We start from the raw sequence: 25,647 nt of genomic DNA on the forward strand, positions 1-25,647 counted from the left end.
TAGCGCTAAGGTGACAGCGGGTTCTGGGCTCCAGGATGCCCATCAGATGGCGTGGGATTCCCTCTGGAACAGCGAGATGGGCCGTGGGCCTCGGCCCAGGCAGATCACGGCGATGCCGGGTCTCTGTCGCGGGTGTGTGACTACTGCTAGACTTTTAGAGTCTAAAACCGCAGGTCCCTTTGCCTACCCCTCCCGCCACCCCTCGGGCATCAGATTTATCAGGATGCCAGTAAACCCAGTTATAGGAGGAAGTTTCCGGCCCAGGGCAGCCGGGCCCGGGGCAGGGCAAGCAGGTAGGTTGGTTGGTTGCCACCGCTCGCCTCGCTGAGGCCATGGCCAAACTCCGCTCCCAGTGGCCCAGAACCACTCGTGTCCCTTTCTCAGCTGGAACCCCGCGGGGGTAACGGGGCCCCGTCCCTCCTTGGCCCCCGGCGTCCCTGCCCTTCCCCGCCCGCCTCCGCCGGCGGGAGCTCTCGCCCGCTGCTCCCTCCCGGTTGCCGGCGGCTGCCAAGGCGGGCGGGCGGGCGGCGGGGCGCGGCTGCCGGGCGCGGCTCCCGCGCAGGTACTGGGGGACAGCCGCCGGGCTGGGGTCAGGAAGGAGGAAGGCAGCGAGCCACACGGCGCCGACACCAAGCGGGGGCAGCTCCCGGCTCGCCCGCCGGAGGAGGCGCGGCTGTGTGGCGGCGGGAGGGACCCAGGAGCGCTCCTGAGCGCGGCGCGGAGCGGAGGTTCCCTCCTTCCTGCTCCATCCCTGCCTCTCCCCTCACCTGGCCGCCGCTCCCGGTGGGCGGCGGGTGCGTGTGCGCGCTACCCCCTCGCACCTTGGCTGCTCCCGCCCGCTGCATGCAGCCCCTGGAGCGCCGCAGCCCAGGAGGATACGCTGGGTGCGTTATGATTAACTATTTTTTTTATTATTATAATTATCATTTTTAGAGGTTTTTCTTTTCTTCTCTCCGGGCGGCTTCGCGGAGGGGAGAGGGGCAGCCGGGGCCTCCCCAGCCCCGGCGGCTCCAGGGCTGTGCCCGCCCCGCACGCTGCGCTCCGCTCCGCCGTGTTTGTTGTTGTTGTGCTCGGGGAGGGAGGCGGCAGAGCGAGCAGCTCCCCCAGGGCTGCGGAGGGCGGGCAGCTTTTCGGCTTGTTTCTCTTCCTCTTCGCCGTGTGAGCCCGCGTCCCGTCCTCCTCGGCGGGGCAGTCGGGGGGGCTCGGCGGAGGACGCGCGGCGCTGCGGGGCACCTGGGGCAGGTGGCAGCGCGGGCAGCGGTAGGTGGCCCCGGGCTCCCTCCGGGAGGGTTCCCGCCCGCGGGACAGGTACCTGAGGAGCGGGCGAGCGGTGCTGGGGACGCGGGGAGGGCAGGCTGCTGCCCAGCCCCCGCAGGTGTCTGCGAGGGGCGCGGGGCTCCCCCTCCGTCGGGGCGGCCGTGCCTTACATAACCGGGCGGGAGGCCGGGGAGTCCGTGCCGTGCCTTCCGGTTTCACATCGCGGCCGTGCCCGGAGCCTTACACCGAAACGGACTACTTCTCCTTTTTTTTTGTTTTGTTTTGTTGGTGGTTTCATCCCCTGCCCTGCGCGGGGCCACGGCGCAGGACAGGCGCTGGCGGAGCGCTGAGGAGCGGGGCAGGTGCTGTCCTCGCCGCGGTCCCACCGCTGCCCCCTGCGCCGCTGGGCACTCACCGGCTCTTGCGGCGATTTCTTTGGGCTTCCGTGGGGCTGTGGCGACTCCGAGGTGCCGCTGGGACGCTCCTGTCCAGCGCCCCGGGACCCGGCACCTTCTCCGTCCTCACCGGCTGCGCTCGGCTCGAAGCTGCCGCGCTTCTGATGCGTGCCGCCGGCTGGGCGAGGGCTGCCGAGGGTTGGAGGTGTTTCAGGTAACTGTGTCTCCTTTTGGATGAGCTGTGGCGATAGCAAAGGCTGTACTGCCAGTGCCTTCGTACGTTTGAGGGGACTTTTTAAAATCGCTGCGTGATTTGCCTTGGGAATAATGTAAACATGCAGTTTGTAGTTTTAAGTAGGTTCATCCTGATAGTAGTTTCTGTGTGCACCGCCTTTGCCCTTCAGTATATCAGATGCTGCGTTTGAAGTAAAGTTGATTGAGATACTATGAAGACACTGGGAAAATAATGAATTCTTACGGAGAAACTGAAGTTTTCCCCCTCTTCAGTGGAAGCAGAATTGAGTCTCAGGTGATCAGGAGTGATAGCATGTATGTTGCACTGGTTTATTTCTATTATATCCATTAATCATTTTTAAAGAGCTGAGACTAATATAATTTTGTTGGTGTGGAATACTGCCAGTTCACAGATACAAACAAGTTAACCTGTAGATTGTGGTTGGTTGTGTATAAAGGCTTGAAACACCTGGCTGGAAGGATGATGAAGTGCTCCCTGCCAGTCAAGGTAAATAATAACAGAGTAAGGGAACAGTCTTGGTTTATGTTAATGATTTGATTACTCTTGGCAGTCTAGGAGGAAACAGTTCTCTAAAATCTTTAAATAGTCTTAGGGCAGTTAGTAATTACTGGTGTGAGTCCATCAAAGCTCTTGAGCATCATGGATTGTGGGTTCCATCTGCTCTGTCTGTCGCACATTGCATTCTGAATCATTCTAAAAAGCACCAATGAGAACATTACCAATGCCATGCCAGGCTATACCCAAGTTTCTACTGGTGAGAGCCTGAAGAGGACCAGGAAGGAAAGGCTTGCATTGATGCTTCCCTAGAATATTCTCTCCAGGCAGCTGTGGCTAAAGCCCTCCCACGGGTAGAAGTATTGCCTTTGTTCTTGACTGACACAAAGTTTGTTGTTCCTTCTTTGATGCTATACAGTAGTTTTTTTCAGTCTCTCAGGAAATAGGTAACCAAATGAAGCATTCTACAGACATTATTAATCACTGATAAGATGGTCAGAGGGCAAGTTCTTGTTTGCAGAGGCCCATGCACAGGGGTTATATTGAGGGATATTAATTTTCCAAGTGGTGTTCATGCATTAGGCTCCGAGATAATACATTTAAAATAAAGCTTGATATTTGTTATGGAAAGAAAAAGGCAAAGCATGGTGTCTTAATGAAATGGATTCAAATTATTTTTCACTGAGTTGGGAGAAAGCCATGAATACAACGTCTAGTCATCTTCACTGAATTAGTAAGTAGAGAATTAAGAACAGAAATTGAGTTTATGCCATTCTGTACAGCTGAATAATATTCACAGACTTTCAAAGCCCCTGTTCTGTCATAATAGTTAATATAAATAAGGTAGTGAATGTTATAGTCACTATTGGGGTGATAAATTTCAGCTCACCGCAGACTCTTAATGATAGAAATTGGAGCATGTTAATTAAAAACAGTTTCACATTTATAATTGCTTAATTTTGTGCATTTATGAAAAAATTAATGACAGAATTGTTCTTACACTGGGATTTGTTTCTCATGATGCCAGCTCCCATATGACACCTAGAGCCTTACATCCTTGTTGAAGACAAGCTTGTCAGAATTCTGGAAATAATCAACTCAGAGTATCCTGCACATGCAGGGGAGGATTATATCTGTTTTCAAGTCTTGAGAACAACCAAGATGACACTGGTCACCCCATTAATCAATAGACTAAGTGGGACATGCTTCCAGTTCTTTTCAGTTCTGAAAGTTGGAAAAGATGAGTGTTGTCCAGTGTTCAAATGCTACTGTTTTCTGTTAGCTTCCTGCCTGTCAAAAGGGAGAGTTGTGAAAATACATTGGTAATTTAATTTACTTGAAAACATAACAATTTTTGACAGACATCATTGTTATTGGACTAATATGGGTGAAATCTAGTCTTTTTGGCTAAAACACTTAAACCATAACTTGTGTTTAATCAGGAGAAGGCTGGAAGGTTTGCAGTCTAAGATTCTTGCATACGGGTTTGAAGTATAAACTCTGCCACAGATTAAAGGACAACAGAGTCTTCTGGACCATTGGTAAAGTGCTCTGTAATGTGGTATTTAATTACCTGAATAACTTTTCTTTCAGGCAGGATGTCAGGTGGAAACTGTTACTTGTGTTTCCTGAGGTGAGGGTCTTAAATATAAGGACAGCAGTGATGAAGAGGAGCAGGTCAGGAACTGCTGTTTTAAATACAGAGAGCTGATAAACTTTTATAAAACATGAATTTTTCTGGATTCTTTAAAATACCCTGTTGAAGACAGAAAGGTGTCCAGAATTGTTAGATGCTTCCCAGAAAAGAATCAGTGGGACATACTAATTTCTGAAGAAGCCTGAATTTATATGTATTAGAAAGAAAAGTTAGCAGCCAATGGAAGAAGAATCAGAAAAAGGGTATATGCTTTAGAGCTTGACCGCTCAAATCACTTGTGCAACTGGAATTTCAGACAGATAACTCTAGGCTCCAGTACTTTATTTGCATATTTCTTGTGTTAATATCCATTTTCCAGGGTGTCCAACCTGCACAGAGGGCTTCATTTGGAGCTAATGAAACAATCGATACAAAATGAACAAGTTCATCTCTGAAAGGCCAATCTGGTTGCCCAAGGCAGTGGCTGGCTGCAGTGGAGATGAGATTGGAGCTGTGTTACTGAAGCCTTCAGTCACAGTTCTGGCTTGGGCTGTGAGGATCATTCTGCAGGCAGGTTGTTCTCAGCCCGAGGAGAGAACCTGTGAGTGCTGCATTCGAGCTGAAGAAGCACAGTATGCTGGTGCTGACTAAGTCCTAAGTTAAGGTGCCACAACTGAAACGCAGTTCTCTAAGGGTTTTGCCAACATGAGAATTTAGACAAAATAGTCATGCGAGGCTGTGGTTGGAAAGAGTTGCACAAAACTTCACTGATGGCTTTCCCTTAGGGAGACAGTGATAGTGCCTATCCTTATGTAGTCAGTGGCAGTAAATAAAGGCTATGTCACAATCAGTTTTAGATTTTCTTTACCTAATAATTTTATTCTGATGACTATGGATTTTCTGTGTTCATTTCTCTGGTTGTTTTCTTGTATTAGTAGCACATGAAGAAATGTCTTCTTCAGTCCAATCACCACACATACCAAATGTTTTCCTATTTGAATCCTTGTAGCACATGAACTTTTTGATATATTATTAAATACTTTTTGATGTTACGTTTCTGATTAACAATCTTACTAACTTCTTTAAAGATGAAATTGCACTTACGTTTTCTTGCTTTGCCAGCTGTTTTCAGAGTTTGGTTTTTGGGTTTTTTAAAACACTTTTTCTAGATATGGCTTTTTAAAACGTGTTTTCTAGACGTTGGGGAAACACATCAGTCACTTTCATCAGTTTTCTACACCTCATCTTCTTGAGGCATTTCCAGAGACTGACCTTTCTGTAAAAGGTTGATCATCCTGGGTTTAACTCTTTCTTGTAGAGATTGACACACAGCTCACGACTATTTTCTTGAAAGGATTCAGGATCTATTATGAACATTTATTAGTAGCTAAAGGATTTCTAAGTAGCACACACTTAAACTGTTCCTGACAACAGGATTCAGATTTTAACGTTTTTGGGCTTTCATATTCTGAAAGAAGCTTTATGCTTCCCAGAATGCTCTGTTAAAAATAAGTGGAGAACTCAGGTTAATATAGAGTGAGATAATTCCTATGAGGCTTCTTGCATCAGTTGCAGTAACTGTGAAATCCCAGTTCTGTTGCTTGGAATAGCTGTAAATCTTGGACATAACCCAGGAAAGCCCACACAAAAGGCACGTGAGAGAAAAACAAAAAATAACATGGAAATTTTCAGACAGTGGTGTTTTTTTCTTTTTCCTTCTGTCCTGAAGTGATTTTGAAATAGCTTAGTGAGGAAGTTAGTTTTCTAAATATTTACTTAAATATTGCTTTTTATTTTACTTTTTTTTTTTTTTCCCTGGAGCTTTTGGAAGCCCATTCAAAGGGGAGAAACAAGGAAATTAATAAATCTGAAAAGACTGATCAAGTCAGAGCTATTTTTAAAAAAATAAATATACAATGACTGAAGGTAAAATAGCAGGGTTTATATTAATTTTTCTTAAAATTTGAGCAATTTTTGATCAGTGTATCAGCTGTACTAGGTTTGTTTTGCATATTGGAAGGAAAGATGTTTTTTAAATCTGACTTTTTTTTTTTTTTACAAGTGTTCCAACTTGTAAAGACTGGAGAAAGCTTAAACATTTGGAAATGCTGAAATTCAGGTCTTTCCAGGTTGGTGAAGCTAACAACTGTGGGGATCTAGTGTCTAACTTTTATAAAAGTGAGAGGGAAAGCAGAATCAAATACAAACCAAGTTGTATTTCTAAAATAATTCAGGCATGTAGTGTGTGTTTTTTTAAATATGTTTAACTGGTGCATTATCTTTGGCTTCTGCTAAAGAGTTGCAATTGCAGGATCACAAGTGAAAATCTGTTTGTTCTTAGCTCACTTCTTACTTGGAAGTCACAAAATTCAGGTAAAACTATGCAGTTTGACAATTCATAGCTATCCTTAGAATTCAGATACTTATAAAAGAGGCTTTTCAGGGTGAGAGATCAGTACTACCAGACACATACAAAGCCATTCTGGCTGCATTTTTGAACCAGTTTTTGTGATTGGTCTTGTGAATACATGAAAGACCATGAAAAATAATGGTTATATGTGGATTAAGTTAGATCAAGGACTCTTATAGTGCAATAACAGCCTGTCATCTCAATAGGCATATGTTTTTTCTCCGATCGGAGAAGTCCTGAAATACAACTGCTGTGCTGTTGTCAGGGCCCTGCCAGTTTTTTGGGATTTTGTTTCTTTTCAGTTACAAATTGGGCTGTGATACCTTCCAGATTGGAAGGCAGTTGTATTTTGGTTATTCAAGGGCCTTCTAGGGGACAGATTACAGTAGCTTCATCTGTTCTGGCATGATCTTGCTGAAGTGAGGTATGGTGGTAAAAGGCCAGTCATGAGGTTTGTTCATCTGTGGACTAAAGGTGTTAAAACTGCCACAGGAAAATCAGAGTTTCCAATATAGCAATAGCCTTGGAGCCCTAAGGACGGCATTTCCTTGATAGATTTCAGATGGATGAACTGAAGTGAGGCAGGGTGGCTTCAGGTTGGTTGGATTAAGTGGTAGAGGTGCTCTGTGCTGTCTCCTCAGATCTTCTTCCTCACCAACCTAACAGTATCACTTTGTATCACTTTCAGCTTGTCCACACAGGTCGCCCAATCTCTTATTCTTCAGGCTGGGTTAGTGCCTTGAAAATAAAGCCTAGAATGGTTCCTTTTTTTTTTTTTTTTTTTTTAATGCAGCAATTCTGCAGATCCTAGTGACAGCTGTTACTGTCCTCTGCCCTTCAAATCTGTACCTACACCTGTGTCTCATCAACATATGCCCTAGCTTGTTGCCATTTTCTCCTGACTAATACATGTAATAATATGTGTATATATTTAGAACTTCTATTGGCTTCCTACAGTACCGACTCCCAGGAAACATTCCTGCAGTTTGTGACAAATTCCTCAATTACCTAGACTTTCAGTTCATCTCGGAAAAGACTCATCAGCTTCTGGGGGTGGCAGTTCCATATCATCCACAATACCTCATGGTTAATAACAAAACATTGCTTTATGGTGTTTTCTAATGTATTTTAATGCTTTGCAGTTATCCTTCTCCAACACTGTTGTTTCCTGGGTGTCAGCATTGCTCTTCTCTTCCAAAAACATGAGTCCTTAGTTAAACTCTCTTGTCAGATCTTTTTAGTTCTTTGGACGAAAAGTAGTGTTGGAATATTATCCGACAGAACTTACAATGATTAAAATAAAATACTATACTTGTTTCTTAGAGCATTAAGAAGGTACACAAGAAATTATGGCAGATTTGTGCATATGCTGGGGTTTTTTTTGGTGGAGGATGGTTGTACACGTTTGTGTCTAGAAAGGACCTGTTATACTGAAAATTATGACAGCAAAGTCTGAAACCAAATGAAGGGAAATAACTGGCCTGTGTTTCCAGTAGTTCTGTAGTAGGGGATAAAATACAAAACAGAACAATACAGAACATAACTTTGGGGATTGGTGCATGCCTTGGACCTTTATCCATAAAGAATGATATAATCATTGTAATAGGAAACTTTCGGACCCCTACTGTGTTGCATTTGGAATGTTTTGATAGCTCTCACCGTTCTAGAGAGCTAAAATTGGAGTAAAACTCCTAATCCCGTGGATTACTAAAATCCACTATTAAGTTACACAGTGATCCCATTTTAATTTGTCTCTTCAGTGAAAAATAGTCTGCAGCTTGATTGCAGGCATTTTCATCTCTACATTGCTTAGCTTAAAAGAAAAAAAAAACCACAATGCCTGGAAGGCTGACTAAAGAACAGTGGCAAACTGATTTGAAAGTGGTTGCCTGTTGTGCTTCATATATTAACAAAATTGGTGATATGAGTAGAACCTTTCCACATTCCTTAAGTCAGCCTTGGTGTTAACGCTCCCTTTGTTTTTCTGAAAGTGGAAAGAAGATGGATTTTTTTTTTCATAGCTGTTTTTAGCTTAATATACATGCTCAATTAATTGGGACTGACTTAAAGGAGAACAATTGCAATTATCTTGTGCTTTGGCTCTTGTCGAGTCTTTTACTATTAGATTCTTTCCTCAAATGTTGAAAGTTACTGAGGGACTTCTCACTGAAGTGCGGAGCTTCTACAAATAGAAACTCCCTGACTTGTATTTTGTGTTATCTTTTATCTGTACTACTACTTTGCCCTGACTTGTTCCTGGAAAAGAGATGCACATAAGTTTCTGCACAGCTTTCACGGTTTCAGCATAGTCTGACTCAGTGTTGTTCACCTGGAAGTTAGGCAGTAGTTTGGCTTTGGTTTTTTTCTTCAGAAAGATATTCTTGTCAAATGGGAAATAACCCATAACAGGCTCACATGGAAAAATTGTTGCTTTAATGGAAATTTTAGTAGGTGCTTTTCGACTGAGTGCAGGGCTGTTGTGTTGAAAAGCTAATCTTAAACTTTGACCAACATGTAGAGTGGGTTGTGAAATACTCCATTCTTCTCCTCCTCCAGTGGTAAAATACCTTGTATGTGGTTTGGTTATTGGGCTTGGGTTTTTTTTTGGTTGGTTGGTTTTTTTTTTCCCTTCTTAATTCTAACTCCTGAATGCCACAACCATTTTTATTAATGAAAGCACCGTAGAAGGATACTTGGTTCCAACTGAAGGCTGAAATTATAGCCACGAGTAATAATTTTTTGTGCCCCTGGAAAGAGTGAGAAAGAAGTAATGAAAACTACTTTGCGGCATAATTGGCCTTTTATTATAAATGGTTTGCATGTGTTATCCCTGTGAGTAATATTTTGTCCATTAGGCCTTAGAGAGGCCACAAACAGCATACAGCAGCAACAAAAGTATGCTCCTTGTCTTAATGGAGTTGCATGGTAAAGCACTGAGTAGCAGCATATTCAGAGTTCTTAACTGCAGTTTATATTCTACCATTAGGGACTGTGTTTCTTTTCCCCTTACCTAATACATATTTCCAACTTCCCAGATCACAGTTGATGTTGTTCTGCCCCCATGCACCTTAGGTGAAAAGCCTGGCCTCATCATTTTTATAATTTATGTTTAGGTATTGAAAATTTGATACTACATACTCCAAAGCTTTCTCCAGGCTGAACAATCCCAGTGTCTTCAGCCTCTCCTCACAGGACGTGTGCTCCAGCTGACAGCTGTCTTTGTGGCCTTCCACTGAACTTGCTGCTGTTGACGTTTCATAATGTGGATCCAAAAGCAGACCTGGTAGTGCAGACACCAGAGAAGTGGATTGTGCATGAAGCAGAGCAATTGCTTCCCTCATTCCCCTGGTTGTGCTTCCATTTCCAAAGCCTGGGAAGCTGTTAGCTCTCCTTGCTGCCCGGTGGAGGGCTGATTCATGGCTTGCCAGCACCTCCAGCTTGTTTTCAGGGGAGTGCTCCCCAGTAAGTTGGTCTTCAGGCTAGGCTCTCATGACATTTTTGTTGGCCATATCTAAGTTATTCCGAATGGCAGCTCTGCCCTCCAGTGTGTCTTCTACAGTAGTGTTTCCAGGCTTACTGTGTGCTCTGCCAGGTCACTGTAAAAGAATTTAAACAGGATTGGGTCCCTGACCCATTCCCTTTGTAACCATGGGCAGATTGTGAACCATCAAGAGCTGCTGTTTGAGCCTCATGATAGAGGTGTTTGGGCTTTTTTATCAGCTGGTAGTTTACCCATCCATGCTGTAACTTACATCAAGTTAGGTTCAATAATGCTGCAGGAGAGATTGAGTGTTCCTAAAATCAAGGTGGGTGATACCAGTGATGTCTCATCCACAAATCCTGTCATTTTATGACAGAAGGCAATCATATTGGTCAGGCATGATTTAACCACTGTAAATCCATCCTGCTGATTCCCAATGACCATCTTCTCCTTAATATGCCCAGAAATGGCATGCAGGCTGGGATATGTCAGAACATACTGTGGGAGTAGATTAACAAACAATGAAAGTAGGCTTGGACTGTGATCTTTTTTTTCCTGGTGATCCCTCAGACTTGGTAGCTGGTAGCCTGTGCATAATCCTTCTCCTGCTCTGCTTTTCTGGATGCCCATTTGCTGTCCATCTGTAGGTGGTGAGTGCATGCTGGTCACAGGATCGAGCACCTGCATCTTTGGGAATGTGGTGATGAATAAGCTAGGACTTCATGTGACCTGAGGGAACAAGTTTGTTAGGAACAGGATGTTGCTTCTAGAGTGATTCCTGCTCCCTCTGTGTGTGTGTGTGAGGAATTCACCAGATAAGACAGCAAAAGTGACAGTAAGTTTAATAATTATTTTAGCTTGATCTAATGCATGTTAATGATTATATTGATGATCTGCTTAAAGCCAGTGGGCTTTGCCCTGGGTTTTCTTTTGAATTGATCTACTTCCATTATCCTGCCATTAGCTTGACAGCAAAAGTATTGCATATGCAGGTGTCAGGATGTGTGAAAAAAAATCTATATTTGCCTTCTAATATGCATTTAAAGCTTTTTTTCTGGTAGGGTGGTTTGTTGTTTTTTTTTTTTTTTTCTTACTGTTAATCTGCTTTTACAACTTCTCTAATTATGTCGTGGCTTTTTTCTGATAATCACTATTTTGATATTCCTTATTACTCATAATTTTAAGGTGGTCTTGAGAAAATACCAGCACCTTTCAAATGCAGTAAGATCCACAGTAAAACTGAGATTTGCACACAGTAAGAAGCAAAGAAATTTAACCTGATTGTAAGATGCTGAATAGTGAGTTCACAATGACTTATTGGGGAATTCACTGTTTCTTAGATCTTATCATTAGCACCACTTGCCTTACTGGTTTAGACTTCTGTTACTGATGAACAGTTATTACTCAGTATAGTTCATCAGGTATCAAAATAATTTTGTCATATGATGATAGTTGTCCTTGGTTTTGTCCTGTATAGAACTATACATTTAGATATTAATTTTTATTAACTGCATTATTTTTTAGGACCTGGAAAGCCCCTTCAGAGTAAGGTTACAAATATATTTAATAAAACATTTCTAAAGGAGCAATAGCTGAACTGATTGTAAGACTTAAATTCTACAATTTAGAAATGTTCTAGAAACCATCTGATAGGCAGTGAATTAATCAGAAATGCAGTATTCACAAAATGTTTTGAATGGCAGGTGTAATTAGTTCATTATTTTAATGCTTGCAGTAGTGTTTAATTGCAGTAAGACTTTAATACTGTAGGAAAAAGATCATAATAGTTGGCAAATCATTGTCAGTATTTTAATTCAATCTTACGTGCATTCCAAAATTAGACTGGTGTTTTCTAAACAGAGACTGAAAAATTCATGTAGGGGAAAAAGTCAAATGCTAAATGATAAACAGTAAATGGTACCTCTATAGTAAATTTTAGATATCTAAGTTCTTACTTTTATGTATACTGCCTGTCTCTTTGATATTTTAAGAACTGGTTTTATGCTTTACTTGTGAAGTGTAGAATCACATTTTCCTCGTGTTCAGTTTTTTCATGTTCAGTAAATATTTTATTTTTTGTAAATAAAAGATTAACATGCAAGTACAGTATTTGTAGAATATTACATTTTGAAATTGACAAATGATTAAATGTGTTTCACAATCAGCTAGCTCTGTACTTTAACCTGAGAAGAATAACCAGGGCTTTGGAAAGAAGGCAGTTAAGTAATTTCATAATCATTCATGCATTACAGCAATAGTACTGGCACACACAAGCATAAAAACTGGTTTTGCAGTGTCTTCCTGAAGCAAACAAATACAACAATCTTCAGTGGGCTTTCTTGTATAAGAAAAGAGCGCCTAAATAAATAAGATGAAATGAAAGCAAGATTTGAAGACATTAAGGTTTGTTGCCACACTGATTTTAAATCGATAATAGATAAAAAAAGTTATTCTGTAGAAGTCCTTTCATGGTATTGAGTCATTTTGTGATTTTTTTAATTGATTGAGGGAGGTGTTGTCTTAGAGTAGGTTGACTCAATTCCAACTTATTTTGTTTGTATAAAAACTCCTGTAGTGTCAGTTAAAGTAAGTTGCCTGTTGTATTACTTCTTAAGCATTTTTAGTTTTCTCAATTTAAAGATTGCTGCAATTCAGAAATGTTTGAAATTATTCTTATTTGTATTTTGTTTGGAGGCAAGAAATTATAGTTTAGACTGAAGAGAATACTGAGTAGCTTTGTGGTGGGACATACATCTCTCGTTGTGGCCAAGAGAGAAGATCTCCTTCTGCTTGAAAATTCTGTTTTTACAATATAGGATCAGGCAGGTTGTGGGGGTGGAGCATGAAAAAACTCTCCTGTGAAAAAATTATATATTCTGGATTATGTTTGGGTATGAACAATTTTCAATGGGCAGATGGTAAGCAAGTGATGGGCAAGATAATTGTATTGCCCGAGTGTTATGACATGAAAAGAGCAAAGTAGTAACCAGTACCGAAATTATGAGGTGCCTTTGTTTCTGCAATGTTATGGCACCTCTTGTTCATCAGCCTGTGTGTGTTCCAGTCCTATCGGACCTGGCATCTCTGTGCACCTGATTCTGTTATTGTCTGCTTACACCTTTTCCCCATGTGGCATTTGAGAGAGCATTTGTGGTATGATTTGCAATCCTTCTCCATTTTAGCAGACCACCAGTATCTGGTGACATTTGAAGTGCTTTAGGACTGACTATTTATATTATCTAGTTAGCAAGAAAATTCTTGCTAAAATGAAACTTCTGTGCCTGACTGATTGAATATAAGAGTGAAAAAAGTGCACTCTGATTTATTCAAACTGATGAAATGTTTACGTGTAGCTATGTTAAAAAAAAAATGAAAACAGTTCTAGTGATAATTGCTTTCCACTTTGCTTAGCTCCAAACATATAGAATCTGGAGTGGTTTTAGCTTATGTTTTTAAACATCCTTGCTAGATGCTGTGAAGTCTGGTTTTGGGGGTGGAGCTGTGTTTTTTTCTGAGTGAATATTGTGTGCTTCAAGATAGTAAATGGGGAAAACAGTTGTGGTTTTTTTGTTTTGTTTTGGGATTTTTTTGGGTGGTGTTTTTTTGGGGTTTTTTTTTGTAATTTTGGCAGATGCTAAAATACCAAATTGAGAATGGATTTACTAATAGATACTTACCTGTAAGCAGTAATGCATTAGTGTTACTGGATGAACCAAAAGAAGGTAGTGATGAAAGCAGTAGCATTAGCTTAGTAAAGACAGGTTTGGTCATTCAGAATTATTTTAAGGTCCTAAAATGCTAAAGGGCTAATTAGGGCTAAATATTAGGGAGCACAGTTGAGCAATGTTCAAATAAAGAAGGAATTATTCATTTGGGAGTGAAAGACTCTAGTTGTAACATCTCAAATTTATCCTTACTGTTAATTTATATAGCTGAATTTCCACTTGAAAATGTATTATAAATCAGCTAAATCCTATTGGTATAACTTAATTGCTTGCAATTCAATAAAAGCTGGTTAAAGTATGATGCTGCATTAAATAAAAGACCCATTGCTTTCGCTCGTAGCTAACTCATGTGAATGTTAAATAACAGGTTTTGATTCAGGTCTTGTAACTTGTGTTAATGAATGTATTTATGCCATGAGTAGTTGTTGCTTGAAAGGGCTGTAGATGAGTTAAGAGTTGGACAGTAGTAAGTTGGGTGAAGATATAAAGAATTTGGCCAAACCAGCAGCTAAGTATCTCTTTCCTGAAAGGTTTTAACTCTCTTAAGGTGTGCAATGAGAAGCACTTGTATGGATTGAGTCAATGATGAGATGCACAAACAAATTGCTGGAAGAGTTAGTTATATAGTTTGTTCTGTGCATATGTGCTATAAAGTTTCAGTCACGGACTGTGGAAATATTACTCATTATTGTATTTCCATAGAGGAGTGTTTACTGCAGAGTTTTTGAGGAGGGGATTTTAAGGACTCTTTTGGAATATAGTCTTAGATGAATGTTATGAAAAGAGCAGTTGGTTTGTAAATGGTTTGGGAAATAGGGGTGAAAGAGACTTGAAAAGCCCTAGTCTATCTAGTGCTCAGAATTAGATGTCTCAGAATACTGCTCAATGCAGCCAATGAGCAAAGGCTCCTGAAAGTCAGTATCCATCCAAACAAAGTGTGTTTCACTGCTGTTTCTGTTCCTGGAGCTGCAGAGCGCAGGGGTGGACTTTGTGTGTGTCTCACAAATGTTTCCTGAGGGCCACTGCTCACAAACTTGCAGAAGAGCTGCTTAGCCAAGACCCTGCTGTGCTGTGGTTGGGATGGAGATCAGCTCCAGCTCTTTCCCCAAGGGTTCAGACCTGTTTCCTGCTGCAAGGAGCAGGCTGCCAAGGTAGACGCTGTTGAGCAGGAATCATGTTCCCTTTCTTCAGTAAATGCATGTCTTGGTGCAGAGGGGGTTACAGCTCTCCCATACTTACACAGATCCCTTCCAGGATAAAGTGGATGAGCTCAGAGTGGGGAATAAAGTCTGTTTGTCTAGTATCCTACATACCAGTAAAATCCAGCTGGCTAAAAGCTATCCCATTTCATTTCTGTTCCCCCCTTTCCAGAGTAGTGCTGGTTCTGTGATTTTGTTTTGTTTGGGGCTTTTATTATTTTATCCTTTTTTACAGTCCATTGTCTCTGTATGAACAGATTCAGAAAAAGGTAGGCCCTCTGTGCCTCCTGCTTCCCCCCCCCAGTGCTCCAGGTACACTGTTCAGAAATATGGATTGAAATATTTCCAGGCCAGAGGAGTGCCCTGTGTCATTTGGGGCTGTCCTGCCATGGTGGGAACCACACCATTCATGCAGTCCCTGAAATACAGTGGTCAGACTCTTGCTTTCTGTCTTCAACACAGCTAGGTGTTCTGCTCTCCTCTGGTTCTCCCAGGGCACTGCTCTCCTGATGTTTAGAAATATTCTGGCTTTCAGTTTAGACTTATATGTGGGCAGTGTGTATTTTCTCTTCCTCCAGCACTCATTTAGCTTTAATTTACTTAGGCTTGACATGTTATGAGCTTTTAGCCTTATCTCTGTCTAATAGGTTCCTATTGCTCCCCTCATCTTCGCATCTGTTCTAGTAAAAAATTCATGTTGTTAGATACGGCTGACCAGAATTGTACCTTGTATTCAGCTGATGTTACGCTAGTGGCTTGTGTGATGACTTTAATTCTTCCCTGTTTTAGCTGGGAATATTCCCTCATGATACAATGTAGGTCTGTTTGTCTGTCTTTTTTTTTTTAAATCTATTTTCCCCTTGCCAGATCACACTGGTGACTCACAGTTATCCTGTGATCAAGCCAGACTGATCTTTCCCTTCAGTATTGTCTAAGACGATCCCTGGTTTCCCACATCCTGTATGAGTGTGCTAATCACAAGCTTATTATCTCATGGTATAGGTGACCTTCTGCTATAGCTGCTTAGAAAAAAAAAAAAAAAGGCAGGGAGTGGGTTGTTGCAGTGGTTTCCACTCTGTCTTGTGATAATCTTGAGCTCGATAGTTCACATTTTCTGTGTTTGAGACAAAGTTGGCTGAATGAAGACTTAGGATGTCAGAGAAATAACCTCATTGTATATTGATGGGGTTCTGGTGTAAAATCATGTGAGGCTGCTTGGCTGTGTCATTGCAGCTGGAGTGTTATTTTGTATGACTGAAAGCAGAACTTGAAAGCCATGGAGCACTTGTCAAATAAGAAAGGAGGTGTGTGTGGTGAGTACAAACCCTGGCATTATGTAGTAGCTGAGAACGGGTTTTCAGGATTACAACTCTGGATTTAATTTTCTGATGTCTGCCAAAGCTTCTCAAGTGGGCTGTAAGTATTTTTTTTAATGCATTGTCCTTAACTTATCTCTGCCTTTGCTCTATATCTGTAATATGGGAGAAAGGTTTACCTTCTGGTCATGTGTTTTGTCTACTTATGTTGCAAGACCTTTAGGGAAGGAACTTCCTCTCCATCTCTGCGTACTGTCTGGAAAACCCCCTTGGCTGAAGGCTGTGGACCCTGTCACAGATTATGGCATTTGCAACATTTTCTTTAAAAAAAAAGAAAAAGTTTACAATAAAATAGTTTACAAGTGCAACTTGTTCACGAACAAGATATTCTAGTGATGGGTGCTGCAAATATTGTATACAAGCTTACTTGTAATCATATCGTGAATTTGAGATATATTTTGGTAGTCATGATTGAAAGTGAATACACTGCTAGTCTCCTTATTGAAACATTTATTTTCTCACTCCATTATTTTGATATTTTGCCAGATTTTTGTTATCTTTTTCTTTTGTACACTGATAAATAGTGAACTGCATTTGAAAACCATGCTGAAAAAATAAGTGTTTGGCCTGTCACATGCTTTTGTCTTCCTTTTAATGTGAAGTAAACAATCTGGTTTTCTTTTTAATGAAAGAATGGGAGATAATGGTCTTGTGTACATTTAAAACATTCTCATGTTCGAATGGAAATTTTCCCCTGGGTCTATCATTGTTCTCTTCAGCAGTTATTCAGTAATGACTATTTCTATATTGGCTTTAAATGTACCTCTGATAAAGATTGGGAAAACAACATTAGCACATGACATTTATGAGTTACATAAAATGAGACAATATTCAAGTACGAGCCATGAGTTCTTGAAAGCATATTTAAAGAAGCACCCAAGTACAATAATTGTCAGGGTGATGTTCCTCTTGCAGATTTCAGCTGCTGTTACTCATTAATTATTTAAAATTCCAAGTGCAACAACTCACAGCTTAGTGACTGAGTTAGTAACCTGCTGAGCCTCTGACCTAAACAATTAAAGCCAAAACATCTGGATTAAAATTCCATTTGAAAAGAAGATAAATTGATTATTTATTTCTCAGCTATGCAATTATCCTTTGCAAAAAAAAAAAATATTTTGCTTTCTCTTTGAGAAGGGAAAGTAAATCAGTGTGTCATCACCAGAGAAAATCCCAAACTGGGGTCAGAGTATCTGTGCTTCCAGATAATAATTTATGAGTCCAGAAAAATTGCTTCTTTCCAGCTTTCTGAGTTACTTTGCTCTTAAATTTATTTACTGATTTCAGAGAAGAGGAGCATATAAATCTTTACTTAAGATTTCACCTTCAGGAGGTGTCACTTGCAGCTTGCATAGCAAACCATTTCTGACTGGAGAACTGTCTTGTTTGTGTTAATGGACTCTGGATAATGGTGACCTTTTAGGAGGCTGCTACATGAATTTTGAACATTCTTGCATGTCTTCAGCATGCTTACAAATTAAAATACTGAGGATTGAGTCTTCATCAAATTACTTTAAAAAACACATTAGGATCATGATTTCATGTATGAACGCTCATGCAGTATGGCCAGGCAAAGGAAGGCAAAAAAAGAAGTGAGAAACAATGCACAAGAAGAGAGAAATACAAGCATAGAGTTAAGGATGCATTTTTTCTGTGTCAGAGAAGAAGCACTGGGTTTTGTGCCTCTTTGGCAGTGTGTTTATGGGGAGGAAGGGAGGGACATGACTGTAGAGAAGTAGATTGGGCCAAAGGGAGTCAACTTGGAGTATGGTGAAAGTCAGACCCTTTCGCAATATCAGTATTTATGCCAAATGTTACAGAGGAGAATCTGCTGGAAATCCATCCTGTTGGTTGATAGGTTTGCAGTATAGATAACATATATGAAGTCAGAAGAGAGAGAGAGAAAGATCAGGGAGACTTTTTTCCCTTTTAATTGAGGGGGACCTAGTGATTCAGTGTTATCTCACAGCACAGTTAATGCTGTCTGAAGGGGGTGAATCATCTCCTTGTTCCATCTGTCAGTCTGTTGAATATGAGAAGAGCAGGCATACAGTGCCTTTAATTCATGTGTGTTTAGAACTGCGGGTGTGCATTTTGTTGTCAGTCTCTACAAACTGTTAATGAAATACTGATCATTAAAGTGCCTGTGTTCTCCGGGAAGCTTAGGTAACCTACCTCACTTTGAAAGGGAGAATATACTGCTTAGCATTTGGAGAGGGCTGGTTTTTCTCAGCAGAGAACGGGAAAAAAGTGAGTTATCAAATATATCTTGGTTTTATTCTCTTGGCATTTTTATATTTTTATCAGAATAGAGGTGCTAGGTCTTGTCTGTTTTCAGAATACCTTAATCTCAGAAACTGAAAGTCTTCAAGTAACCAACAATTATAATTTTCTGTATCATGTCTCAGTTGCTTTTATTTTTGCCCTCTGGTACTGTTAAGATTGTTACTTTGGCCTGAAATTCTCCATTATTTGAATATGAATTTCATTCTTTTTTCATTCTTCTGGTAAATACTGCACTTGGGTTATATATTCTTGTGTGATGTTTCCTATTTTTCAAAACTACTTAAGAATCTAGGACAAATGTCTTACTTTTAGTTGTTGACTCACTGAGGTCAAATGTTGAGGTTCACAGCTGTGAAGGTGTATTTGTAAAGGAAATGTGGTACTACAGAAGCCATGATGGTACAAAGCACTGGTCTTAGGAGTCTGCATATCTTACAAATACATAGAATGAGGCTATGATATGTCTCTATTCTTAAACTTTTTATCTTTCTCTGTCCCATTTTTTTCTTTTTTTTTTTCATGAGATAATGTATTTTATTGTAGTATCAAATGATGTTGTCTCTGGAGCACATAGGTGCTGAAAAAAAAAAAGATGAATATGTGCCTAATCCTTTCCAGAAAGCTGGGAAAAATTGGTCCTAGCTCCAAGGTGTTGTATACCATGCAGACCTAAACCTGTATGAAAAAAGAAAATAAAAGCTCCCAGCCTATTTTATTGTGGTGTTGTGCATAAAAGACAGCATGTAGCAAGTAGACCTGTTCAGACAAATCAGTCTTAGTTTCATAGGAGAGCACCGTTTTCCTTTTGATGCATACATTCAGGGGTGGTGTATGTGTGGCCCTCTCTGTTCCCTAGACTGGGAACAGCTGAGAGGCACGAGTATCTCAGTAAAGTCACAGAATACTTACAAGGAAATCCACGTTGAGTCAAGACCCAGTTGTAGGTGCAGTGCTAGAAGTGCAGCAAGCAGAAGGGACGGAGCTCACATGTGCTGGGTGCATCTGTACCTTGCCCCAGGCCTTTGGGGTGCTACCTGGCTCCCTCCTCAGATGCATTGCAGGTGATAAGGAAATTTCCTTATGACCCTGCAGGTGGATTGGCAAAGAGTTCACAGGGCTTTGCTAATCTTAGTGTTGTGAAGACAAACAGTAAACATGTGGCTAACGCCAAATGATTGTGGTCATCGATGAGTTCTGTTTGCATAAAGGAGTGTAGGTACCAGCATGTGCTATGTGACCTTAGGGGAGCATTTTTCTCTTTGGGAAGCAGAACAGCCCTGTTGAGAAATTTTCTTTTTCTTAGTGGACAGGGTGGATGGTGCTCTAGCAAGGAGAGTAGAGTGGGTTGAAGGAAGAAAGCAGAGAAAAGAAAAAAAAACCTGCGCTACAGAAAATAAACGTGGCTTAGCAATTTCATAGTAATCTCACTGTTTTCTAGAATCAAGTTTGGACTATGCTCAGTGTGCTGAGGTGAAATTCCTGGAAATCACATACTTTTGTAAAAAATAACGTGCAGTATCCTTCTTGCTGGCAATAGAAGATAATGGTAATCAAAACAGTCAGGAAACATCTTAAACCTTGGGTCCTGCTCACCCTATGGCAATTTTAGGAAATAGTTTGCAACAACGTTTTTTCACAGCATATATTCTCTCTCACTGTTTTAACCTTTCTTATGTGCCATTGTGTTGCAGAAAATTTTAGAGAAAATTTAAATAATTTTGGTGTCCTTTGCAATGAGACATGTAGTGTGTATGAATTACTGAGCAATTGTGCTAACACTGGAGAGTACTTTCTCAGGTAAAAGTGTTTCAGAACTTGGCCAGTCTCTCAGAGGAGTGGTTTTCTAGGCCTAGTGTCCTTGCTATGGTACATGCAGTTATCTGTAAACGCTAAAATTGCTGTAATATCTACATAGGTCAGGACTGTGGCATGCAAGACACTGTACAAGCATGATTAAATACATCTGTAAGTACTAAACTCCTGTTGACTTCTCTGATTTATAGGCTATGGTTACCACTTGTTTTTGATAATTCATGATAGAAATATGTCTGGAATAATGTGTTTTTCTTTCAGAGAAATATGATTGTGGAAGTCAAAAATGAAATAAAGTTTGCTTTAGGAAGTACTGCACTCTTTCACAATAATGAAAAGATATATCTGTGTTAAATAACAATGAAACTTGTAAGGGATTTAAGGCACTGTATTTTATGAAATGATTTAACAGTTGAATTAAGGGGGTGGGATTCCTGTGGAGCAATTGATCCATGAGGCAGGTTACTTTAGTAACGTGGTTGCTCACATCAGTCTGTGAAGCGCCTGACTGTGGCTGCTGGTGGATTTACCTGCAGGTCACTCATTCGTGCCTGCTGGAGGTTTTCTTTCTTGGTGAGTTGGAATATTTGGTTACCATGATGAGGGAATTCTGAAGAAGCAGATGAGGCATGCCCAGTGCCTCAGTCTTGTTTTGAAAGAAGATGAAGTGAAAGGCTTCCTTGGAAAGATGTGTATCACACTGAGAGCCTAAAAAACCACTCAAAGATTTCCATCTAGCTGGCAGCCACTGCTGTGCAATGTGTCAGCTTGCTTCCCAGGAAGCTATGTAACCAGGACCTGACACTACCACAAACAAAAAAAAAACCAAACAAACACAAAAAAAACCCCAAAAAACCAAACCAAGACAAAACCCCAACAACAAAAAATACCACAAACCCTTGGTTAAATTTGTAATTAAGAGTTTACATTAGGAGTCTACCAGAATTAGAGAGAACTTACACATTTCTTAAAAAATTACACTTTTTTCTGATAAGATCTGCATATAGGAGTAAAATGTCATATTTACTTGTATAAGAATAGTTATGAATTTAGCAGGAAGTTTTAAGTAAATTCCTCAAATATTTTTATATTCTGTGGTTACCCTTCCCATGTGTGAGTAAGGCTAGGAGCACTTGTAGCTCTGCACTATTACCCAACATCAGTCTGTGATGAATAAATATTCCTAGACAAGGTAGTAATTATGTTCTGATACCTGTAAATATGTAAGTCCTTGCATACCTTTATTATAACATGTAGTTCTGTTGAGTCATAATTAATGTGTGGGAAGAGGTAAGATGATATTTTAAAATCCATTTCAGCATCAGGTGATACACATTCAGTAGTTTATGCTTTTTTATTTGAAGTAACCATTATTGTTCAATAAAAGTGCTCCATGTGGATTGGCTTACAGACTGTTTTGAGTCCTCAATTACAATATCACTTGTGTGAAGTCTGATGACTACATGGGTGAACTTTTTTCAGGCTCCTGTAAGAAAATGATATTTTGCAGTTAAAACTGCATAACATGCAGGAAGTAATGCCATTGCATTTCTTGTTATATTCAGAAGGTTTGGAGAAGTGTTTTTCTGCCTTTCACTGAAAATTCTAAATCATAAATGTCTTTATAGGACAGTGGGTGTGTATGGGAAGATTACTAGAATGACTTGTTTAGCTGCAGATATCGACAGGCAGACTAGAATGGGCTAAAAAATGCTACAATGATATATGTTTCTAAACCCCTATTTTTGATCAACTGCTCAGATGAAGATAAATTACATGATGCCAATGTAAGTGTATTATTATAATTATTATAAGTATGTATTGTGTAGAACAGAGTTTTTCCGTCTCTCTTTTTATTTTCAGTTTTGGAATATAAGTTTTTCTCCTTGTGTAAGGCACTGGCATTTCTGTAGTTGTTGCTAGTTGGAATATGGGTTCCTGATGTGAAGAGAATGGGAAAGCTGCTTGGTCTAGGCTTCCATCAGGTTATCTGTTAGACTAACTCTGTAAGAAGGAGAATTGATGGGAGGAGACCCTTAATTTCATTTCCCCGGGCAAAATCCCTCGGCTCTTTTTGGAATTGCTCAAAGCAGCCGGCATAGGTGGAGCTACTGCTGTATCAGTCATGGATTGGGAAGTGCCAAGTCATGGCAGCAGAGCTGATTCAGCTCAGTAGGTGGCTGTGGCATAGTGCTGAGGCAGCTGGATGGCTCTGCTGGTGCCACCTGCAGCGGTGCCTCACAACTTCCTGCCCCAATTCACTCACTTCACCCTAAAGACTTTTTAGGTAGCAGAAGTGTTTTCAACTTTTAGTCCTGTTAAATCAGTTTACTCGTGTGGCCTTTAATTTTCTGAGCCTCTCAGCTGATTTTAATATGGAGCCAGGAACTCCTGATGGTGAGTTTTATAGGGAAGCTGCTGATGTAACTCTGTCCACTGCAGGCATGCAGGGTGTCCCCTCTCATTTGTGACTCAAGCTCATGTGCAAAATTTGTCATCTCATAGGATTTACAAAACTTGCAGGGTTTCACTAGGAAGCTTTTTGGCAAGTGCTGTTGTGGTCATAAGCTTGATCCCGTGTGCAGGCCTGTTTTGGCAGCTTATTGTTAGGTGTGATTCATGTGAGATTCAAAGAAGGTATTGCATTTCCACAGTGCTTCTGTTTCTTCATTGCTTGGAGCACCATGACTGTTCTTGTGGCTGATCATCAGAGCTGAATCATTCATGGAGAGGTGCAAAGAGTGTTGTTCAGTTGATGGACATTGTTAAGAAGTGTAAGAAGCTGTGTCTTCACTTCATACAGAGCCGCTTAGTCTGGCAACCTGTACATGATGAAGGTGACTAAACAGAAAATATGAATCTTTTTCCAGCTGAGATGTTTAGAATAGTTGGCTGCAAGTTCCTACAAAGATTGTAAAAGTGAGTAATCCCGCTGAAGTCAGTGACTCAACTCATTGCATAAAGATTGGCGCAGGTAGAAACTGTGCAGTGTGGTCTCCCTCCGGACAGTAAGAACCAAAGTCGGTGTTTAAGCCTCAGTGTTTAATTCTGAAGTGAAAACAACCTGTGTGCTCAGTTTTTAGCTAAGTAAGGTGGATTTCTGCTTGAGGCTCGAGTGAAAAATTAAGTCTTTGTTGCTATAAGTGCTTGCATGTATGTATGGTTTTACTTCCTAATCAGATATCTACAGAATATTTGGCACTATACAACTTCTTTCATAATTCATGTCAGATTCTTGGAATCCTTTCTTTGCCAAAGGATTACTTATATTTCACTGTTTAATAGGTAGTATGAAGAAATCTGTAACATTTAGGATACCCTTGCTAGTGGTTGGTTGCTTTTGTCTCTTTGGCTGAAAAGTAGTTTTATTGCTATGTGAGGAATTAATAGCAGTTATCTGTAGCTCACTTCTCTTCAGTTGAAGCACCTGCATTCATTTAGGTGTAAAAAAAGAAAAGATAAAAATAAAATCTAGTTGTGAGTGTTTTATGGGCACAGGGTGGTTGTTTGTGGAGCAGTACTCCAAAGAATAGAGGGAGGCAGGAGGACAGGATCACAAATGTGGTCTGCAAGTGTTATGTTGGCTTCATCATCTGTGCACTTAAAAATAACATTTAGAACATTTGCCTTTATATTCTGCTGTAGTCATGTTTTACAGTTCTACTCTGCTTTCCTTATGCTGGGAAGTAGGTGATGAGGAATGCGCTGCTGCTCATAATTTGTAGAGCAAAGACCAGTTTGAGGAAATTCAGGTCTGAGACCCAGCGTATATGAATTTATTTGTATTTTTCCTTCAAAAATTTTAGAATGTCAAAAATGGGTGAATTGATTGTGCTGATCTCACAGTTGCAAAGTACAGGACTTTTTGGTTTTTCTTTTTTGTGGGCTTTTTTATCTTGTATGCAATAGATAGTGTTGATTTGCTTTCAATTTAGCAATAAATTCTATCTTGAATGCACTTACTGAGTTTGGATGTTTTTTTAATTTTGATTTTGTGAGACCTTGGAAATGGATTTTTGTAAGGGCTTATTTAATTGGATATAGTGATAAAACATGGAACTTAGAGCACACTGAATTCAGTGAATTGCCGGATAAGCACTGTAGACCCTCAAAATTTGAAATTTATCACTGGGGGTTGGGTGGGGTGTGAAGTGTCTGTGTAAATAAATCTATCAGTCTCTCCAAAAGTTGGAGTAGAGATACAAAATTAGATTGATTACTTATGACTGCCCATCACAGATGTGTGTGTACTTTGTCAAAAGCAAAGTTTCTGTCTCTAGAATCCTGTTGTACACAAATCAGTGTGTGTAGCTGGGGTTATAACAATATATGGGTTTGTATAGCCTATTGTTGTAATTCATGCATATAATTTTAAGTCATGCATGTAATTTTAAGTCTCATGACTTCAAATGCTGTGATGCACTGCATTCAAATCATCTCAAGGCAGCAGCTGCAAGGTCCTATACAGACACCTGCTTCTATGACAAGAAATATGTGGCACAACCATGAGTGTGTGCTCTAAAAGCAAATTTGTGTGTTGTGGTTTAACCTTCATAAGCTCTGTTAAGCTGAGCTGACAGGATGAGCCAGAAAATATGAAGAAAGAGTTGGCATTACTCTCTTACATGCTCATCATGAAAGTGGGAGCTGTAAACAACTCACATGTTCTAACCTCCACAGCAAATTGTTAGCAGTTTGTGTGGTGTTTTTTCACTAATTGCTGTTTATATAGTGGTAAATGTGAATTCAAAAGAACTTACTTGAACGTTTATGGAAGTTTATAGTAACAAATTATTTGAGCTGTACTGCACTGTTTGTTATTAAAACTATAGTATCAAAAGACAGGGCCTCTACCTAATTTCTAATCTAGTTTTGTTTTATGTGCAAATTTCAAAAAGAACATTTAATTTTTTCCTTCTCTTTTATGTGATTTTTCTTAATAGAAGTAGGAAAGCTTTCTGCTATTGCTTAAATGTGCAAAATAGACCAGATAAGCATGTGTTTTCTTTTTTTTAATTAGGGCCTTTCACAGATTTTACCTTGAATTGTAAAAATTGTCATTGAATGTGAAAAATTTCTTTGTTATGTATCATATTTGTATTTCTTTACAAATTTATTGGTTTCAAAATTGTTGTTTTGTTTTTATCTTTTCAGAATTTAAAGTTTGGTGATCCATCATGGGGAACCATGTAGGAAAACGAGAGCATAGCACTGAGAAGTCAGCCAAGGTGAGTGTAGAAAATGGAAGAGAGAGAGCCACTTACACAGTATGTATTCTGTGAAATACAGGGGATTTTTAGGACAGTAGTTGTTTACCAG

At 40.2% G+C, this 25,647-nt stretch overlaps 1 protein-coding gene across 7 annotated transcripts in view; it reads left to right on the forward strand.

Moving 5' to 3' along the window:
- The first annotated feature begins 573 nt into the window (after positions 1 to 573).
- The window catches only part of LOC119697739 (myelin basic protein), a 109,771-nt gene continuing 84,697 nt past the window's right edge, over positions 574 to 25,647 (forward strand). Inside the window, exons 1-2 of one of the 7 annotated variants that reach the window (XM_038128887.1) lie at positions 574 to 884; positions 25,483 to 25,556. In XM_038128887.1, the coding sequence (XP_037984815.1) occupies positions 25,506 to 25,556 (51 nt within the window). In that variant the 5' untranslated portion in view covers positions 574 to 884; positions 25,483 to 25,505. Of the gene's footprint in view, positions 885 to 1,072; positions 1,309 to 1,722; positions 1,867 to 12,197; positions 12,334 to 25,482; positions 25,557 to 25,647 lie in introns of those variants that run through there. The other 6 variants (XM_038128893.1, XM_038128892.1, XM_038128891.1 and 3 more) reach the window with 6 other exon arrangements.

Source organism: Motacilla alba, chromosome 2 (genome assembly GCF_015832195.1).
Source record: "Motacilla alba alba isolate MOTALB_02 chromosome 2, Motacilla_alba_V1.0_pri, whole genome shotgun sequence".
Taxonomy (NCBI): domain Eukaryota; kingdom Metazoa; phylum Chordata; class Aves; order Passeriformes; family Motacillidae; genus Motacilla; species Motacilla alba.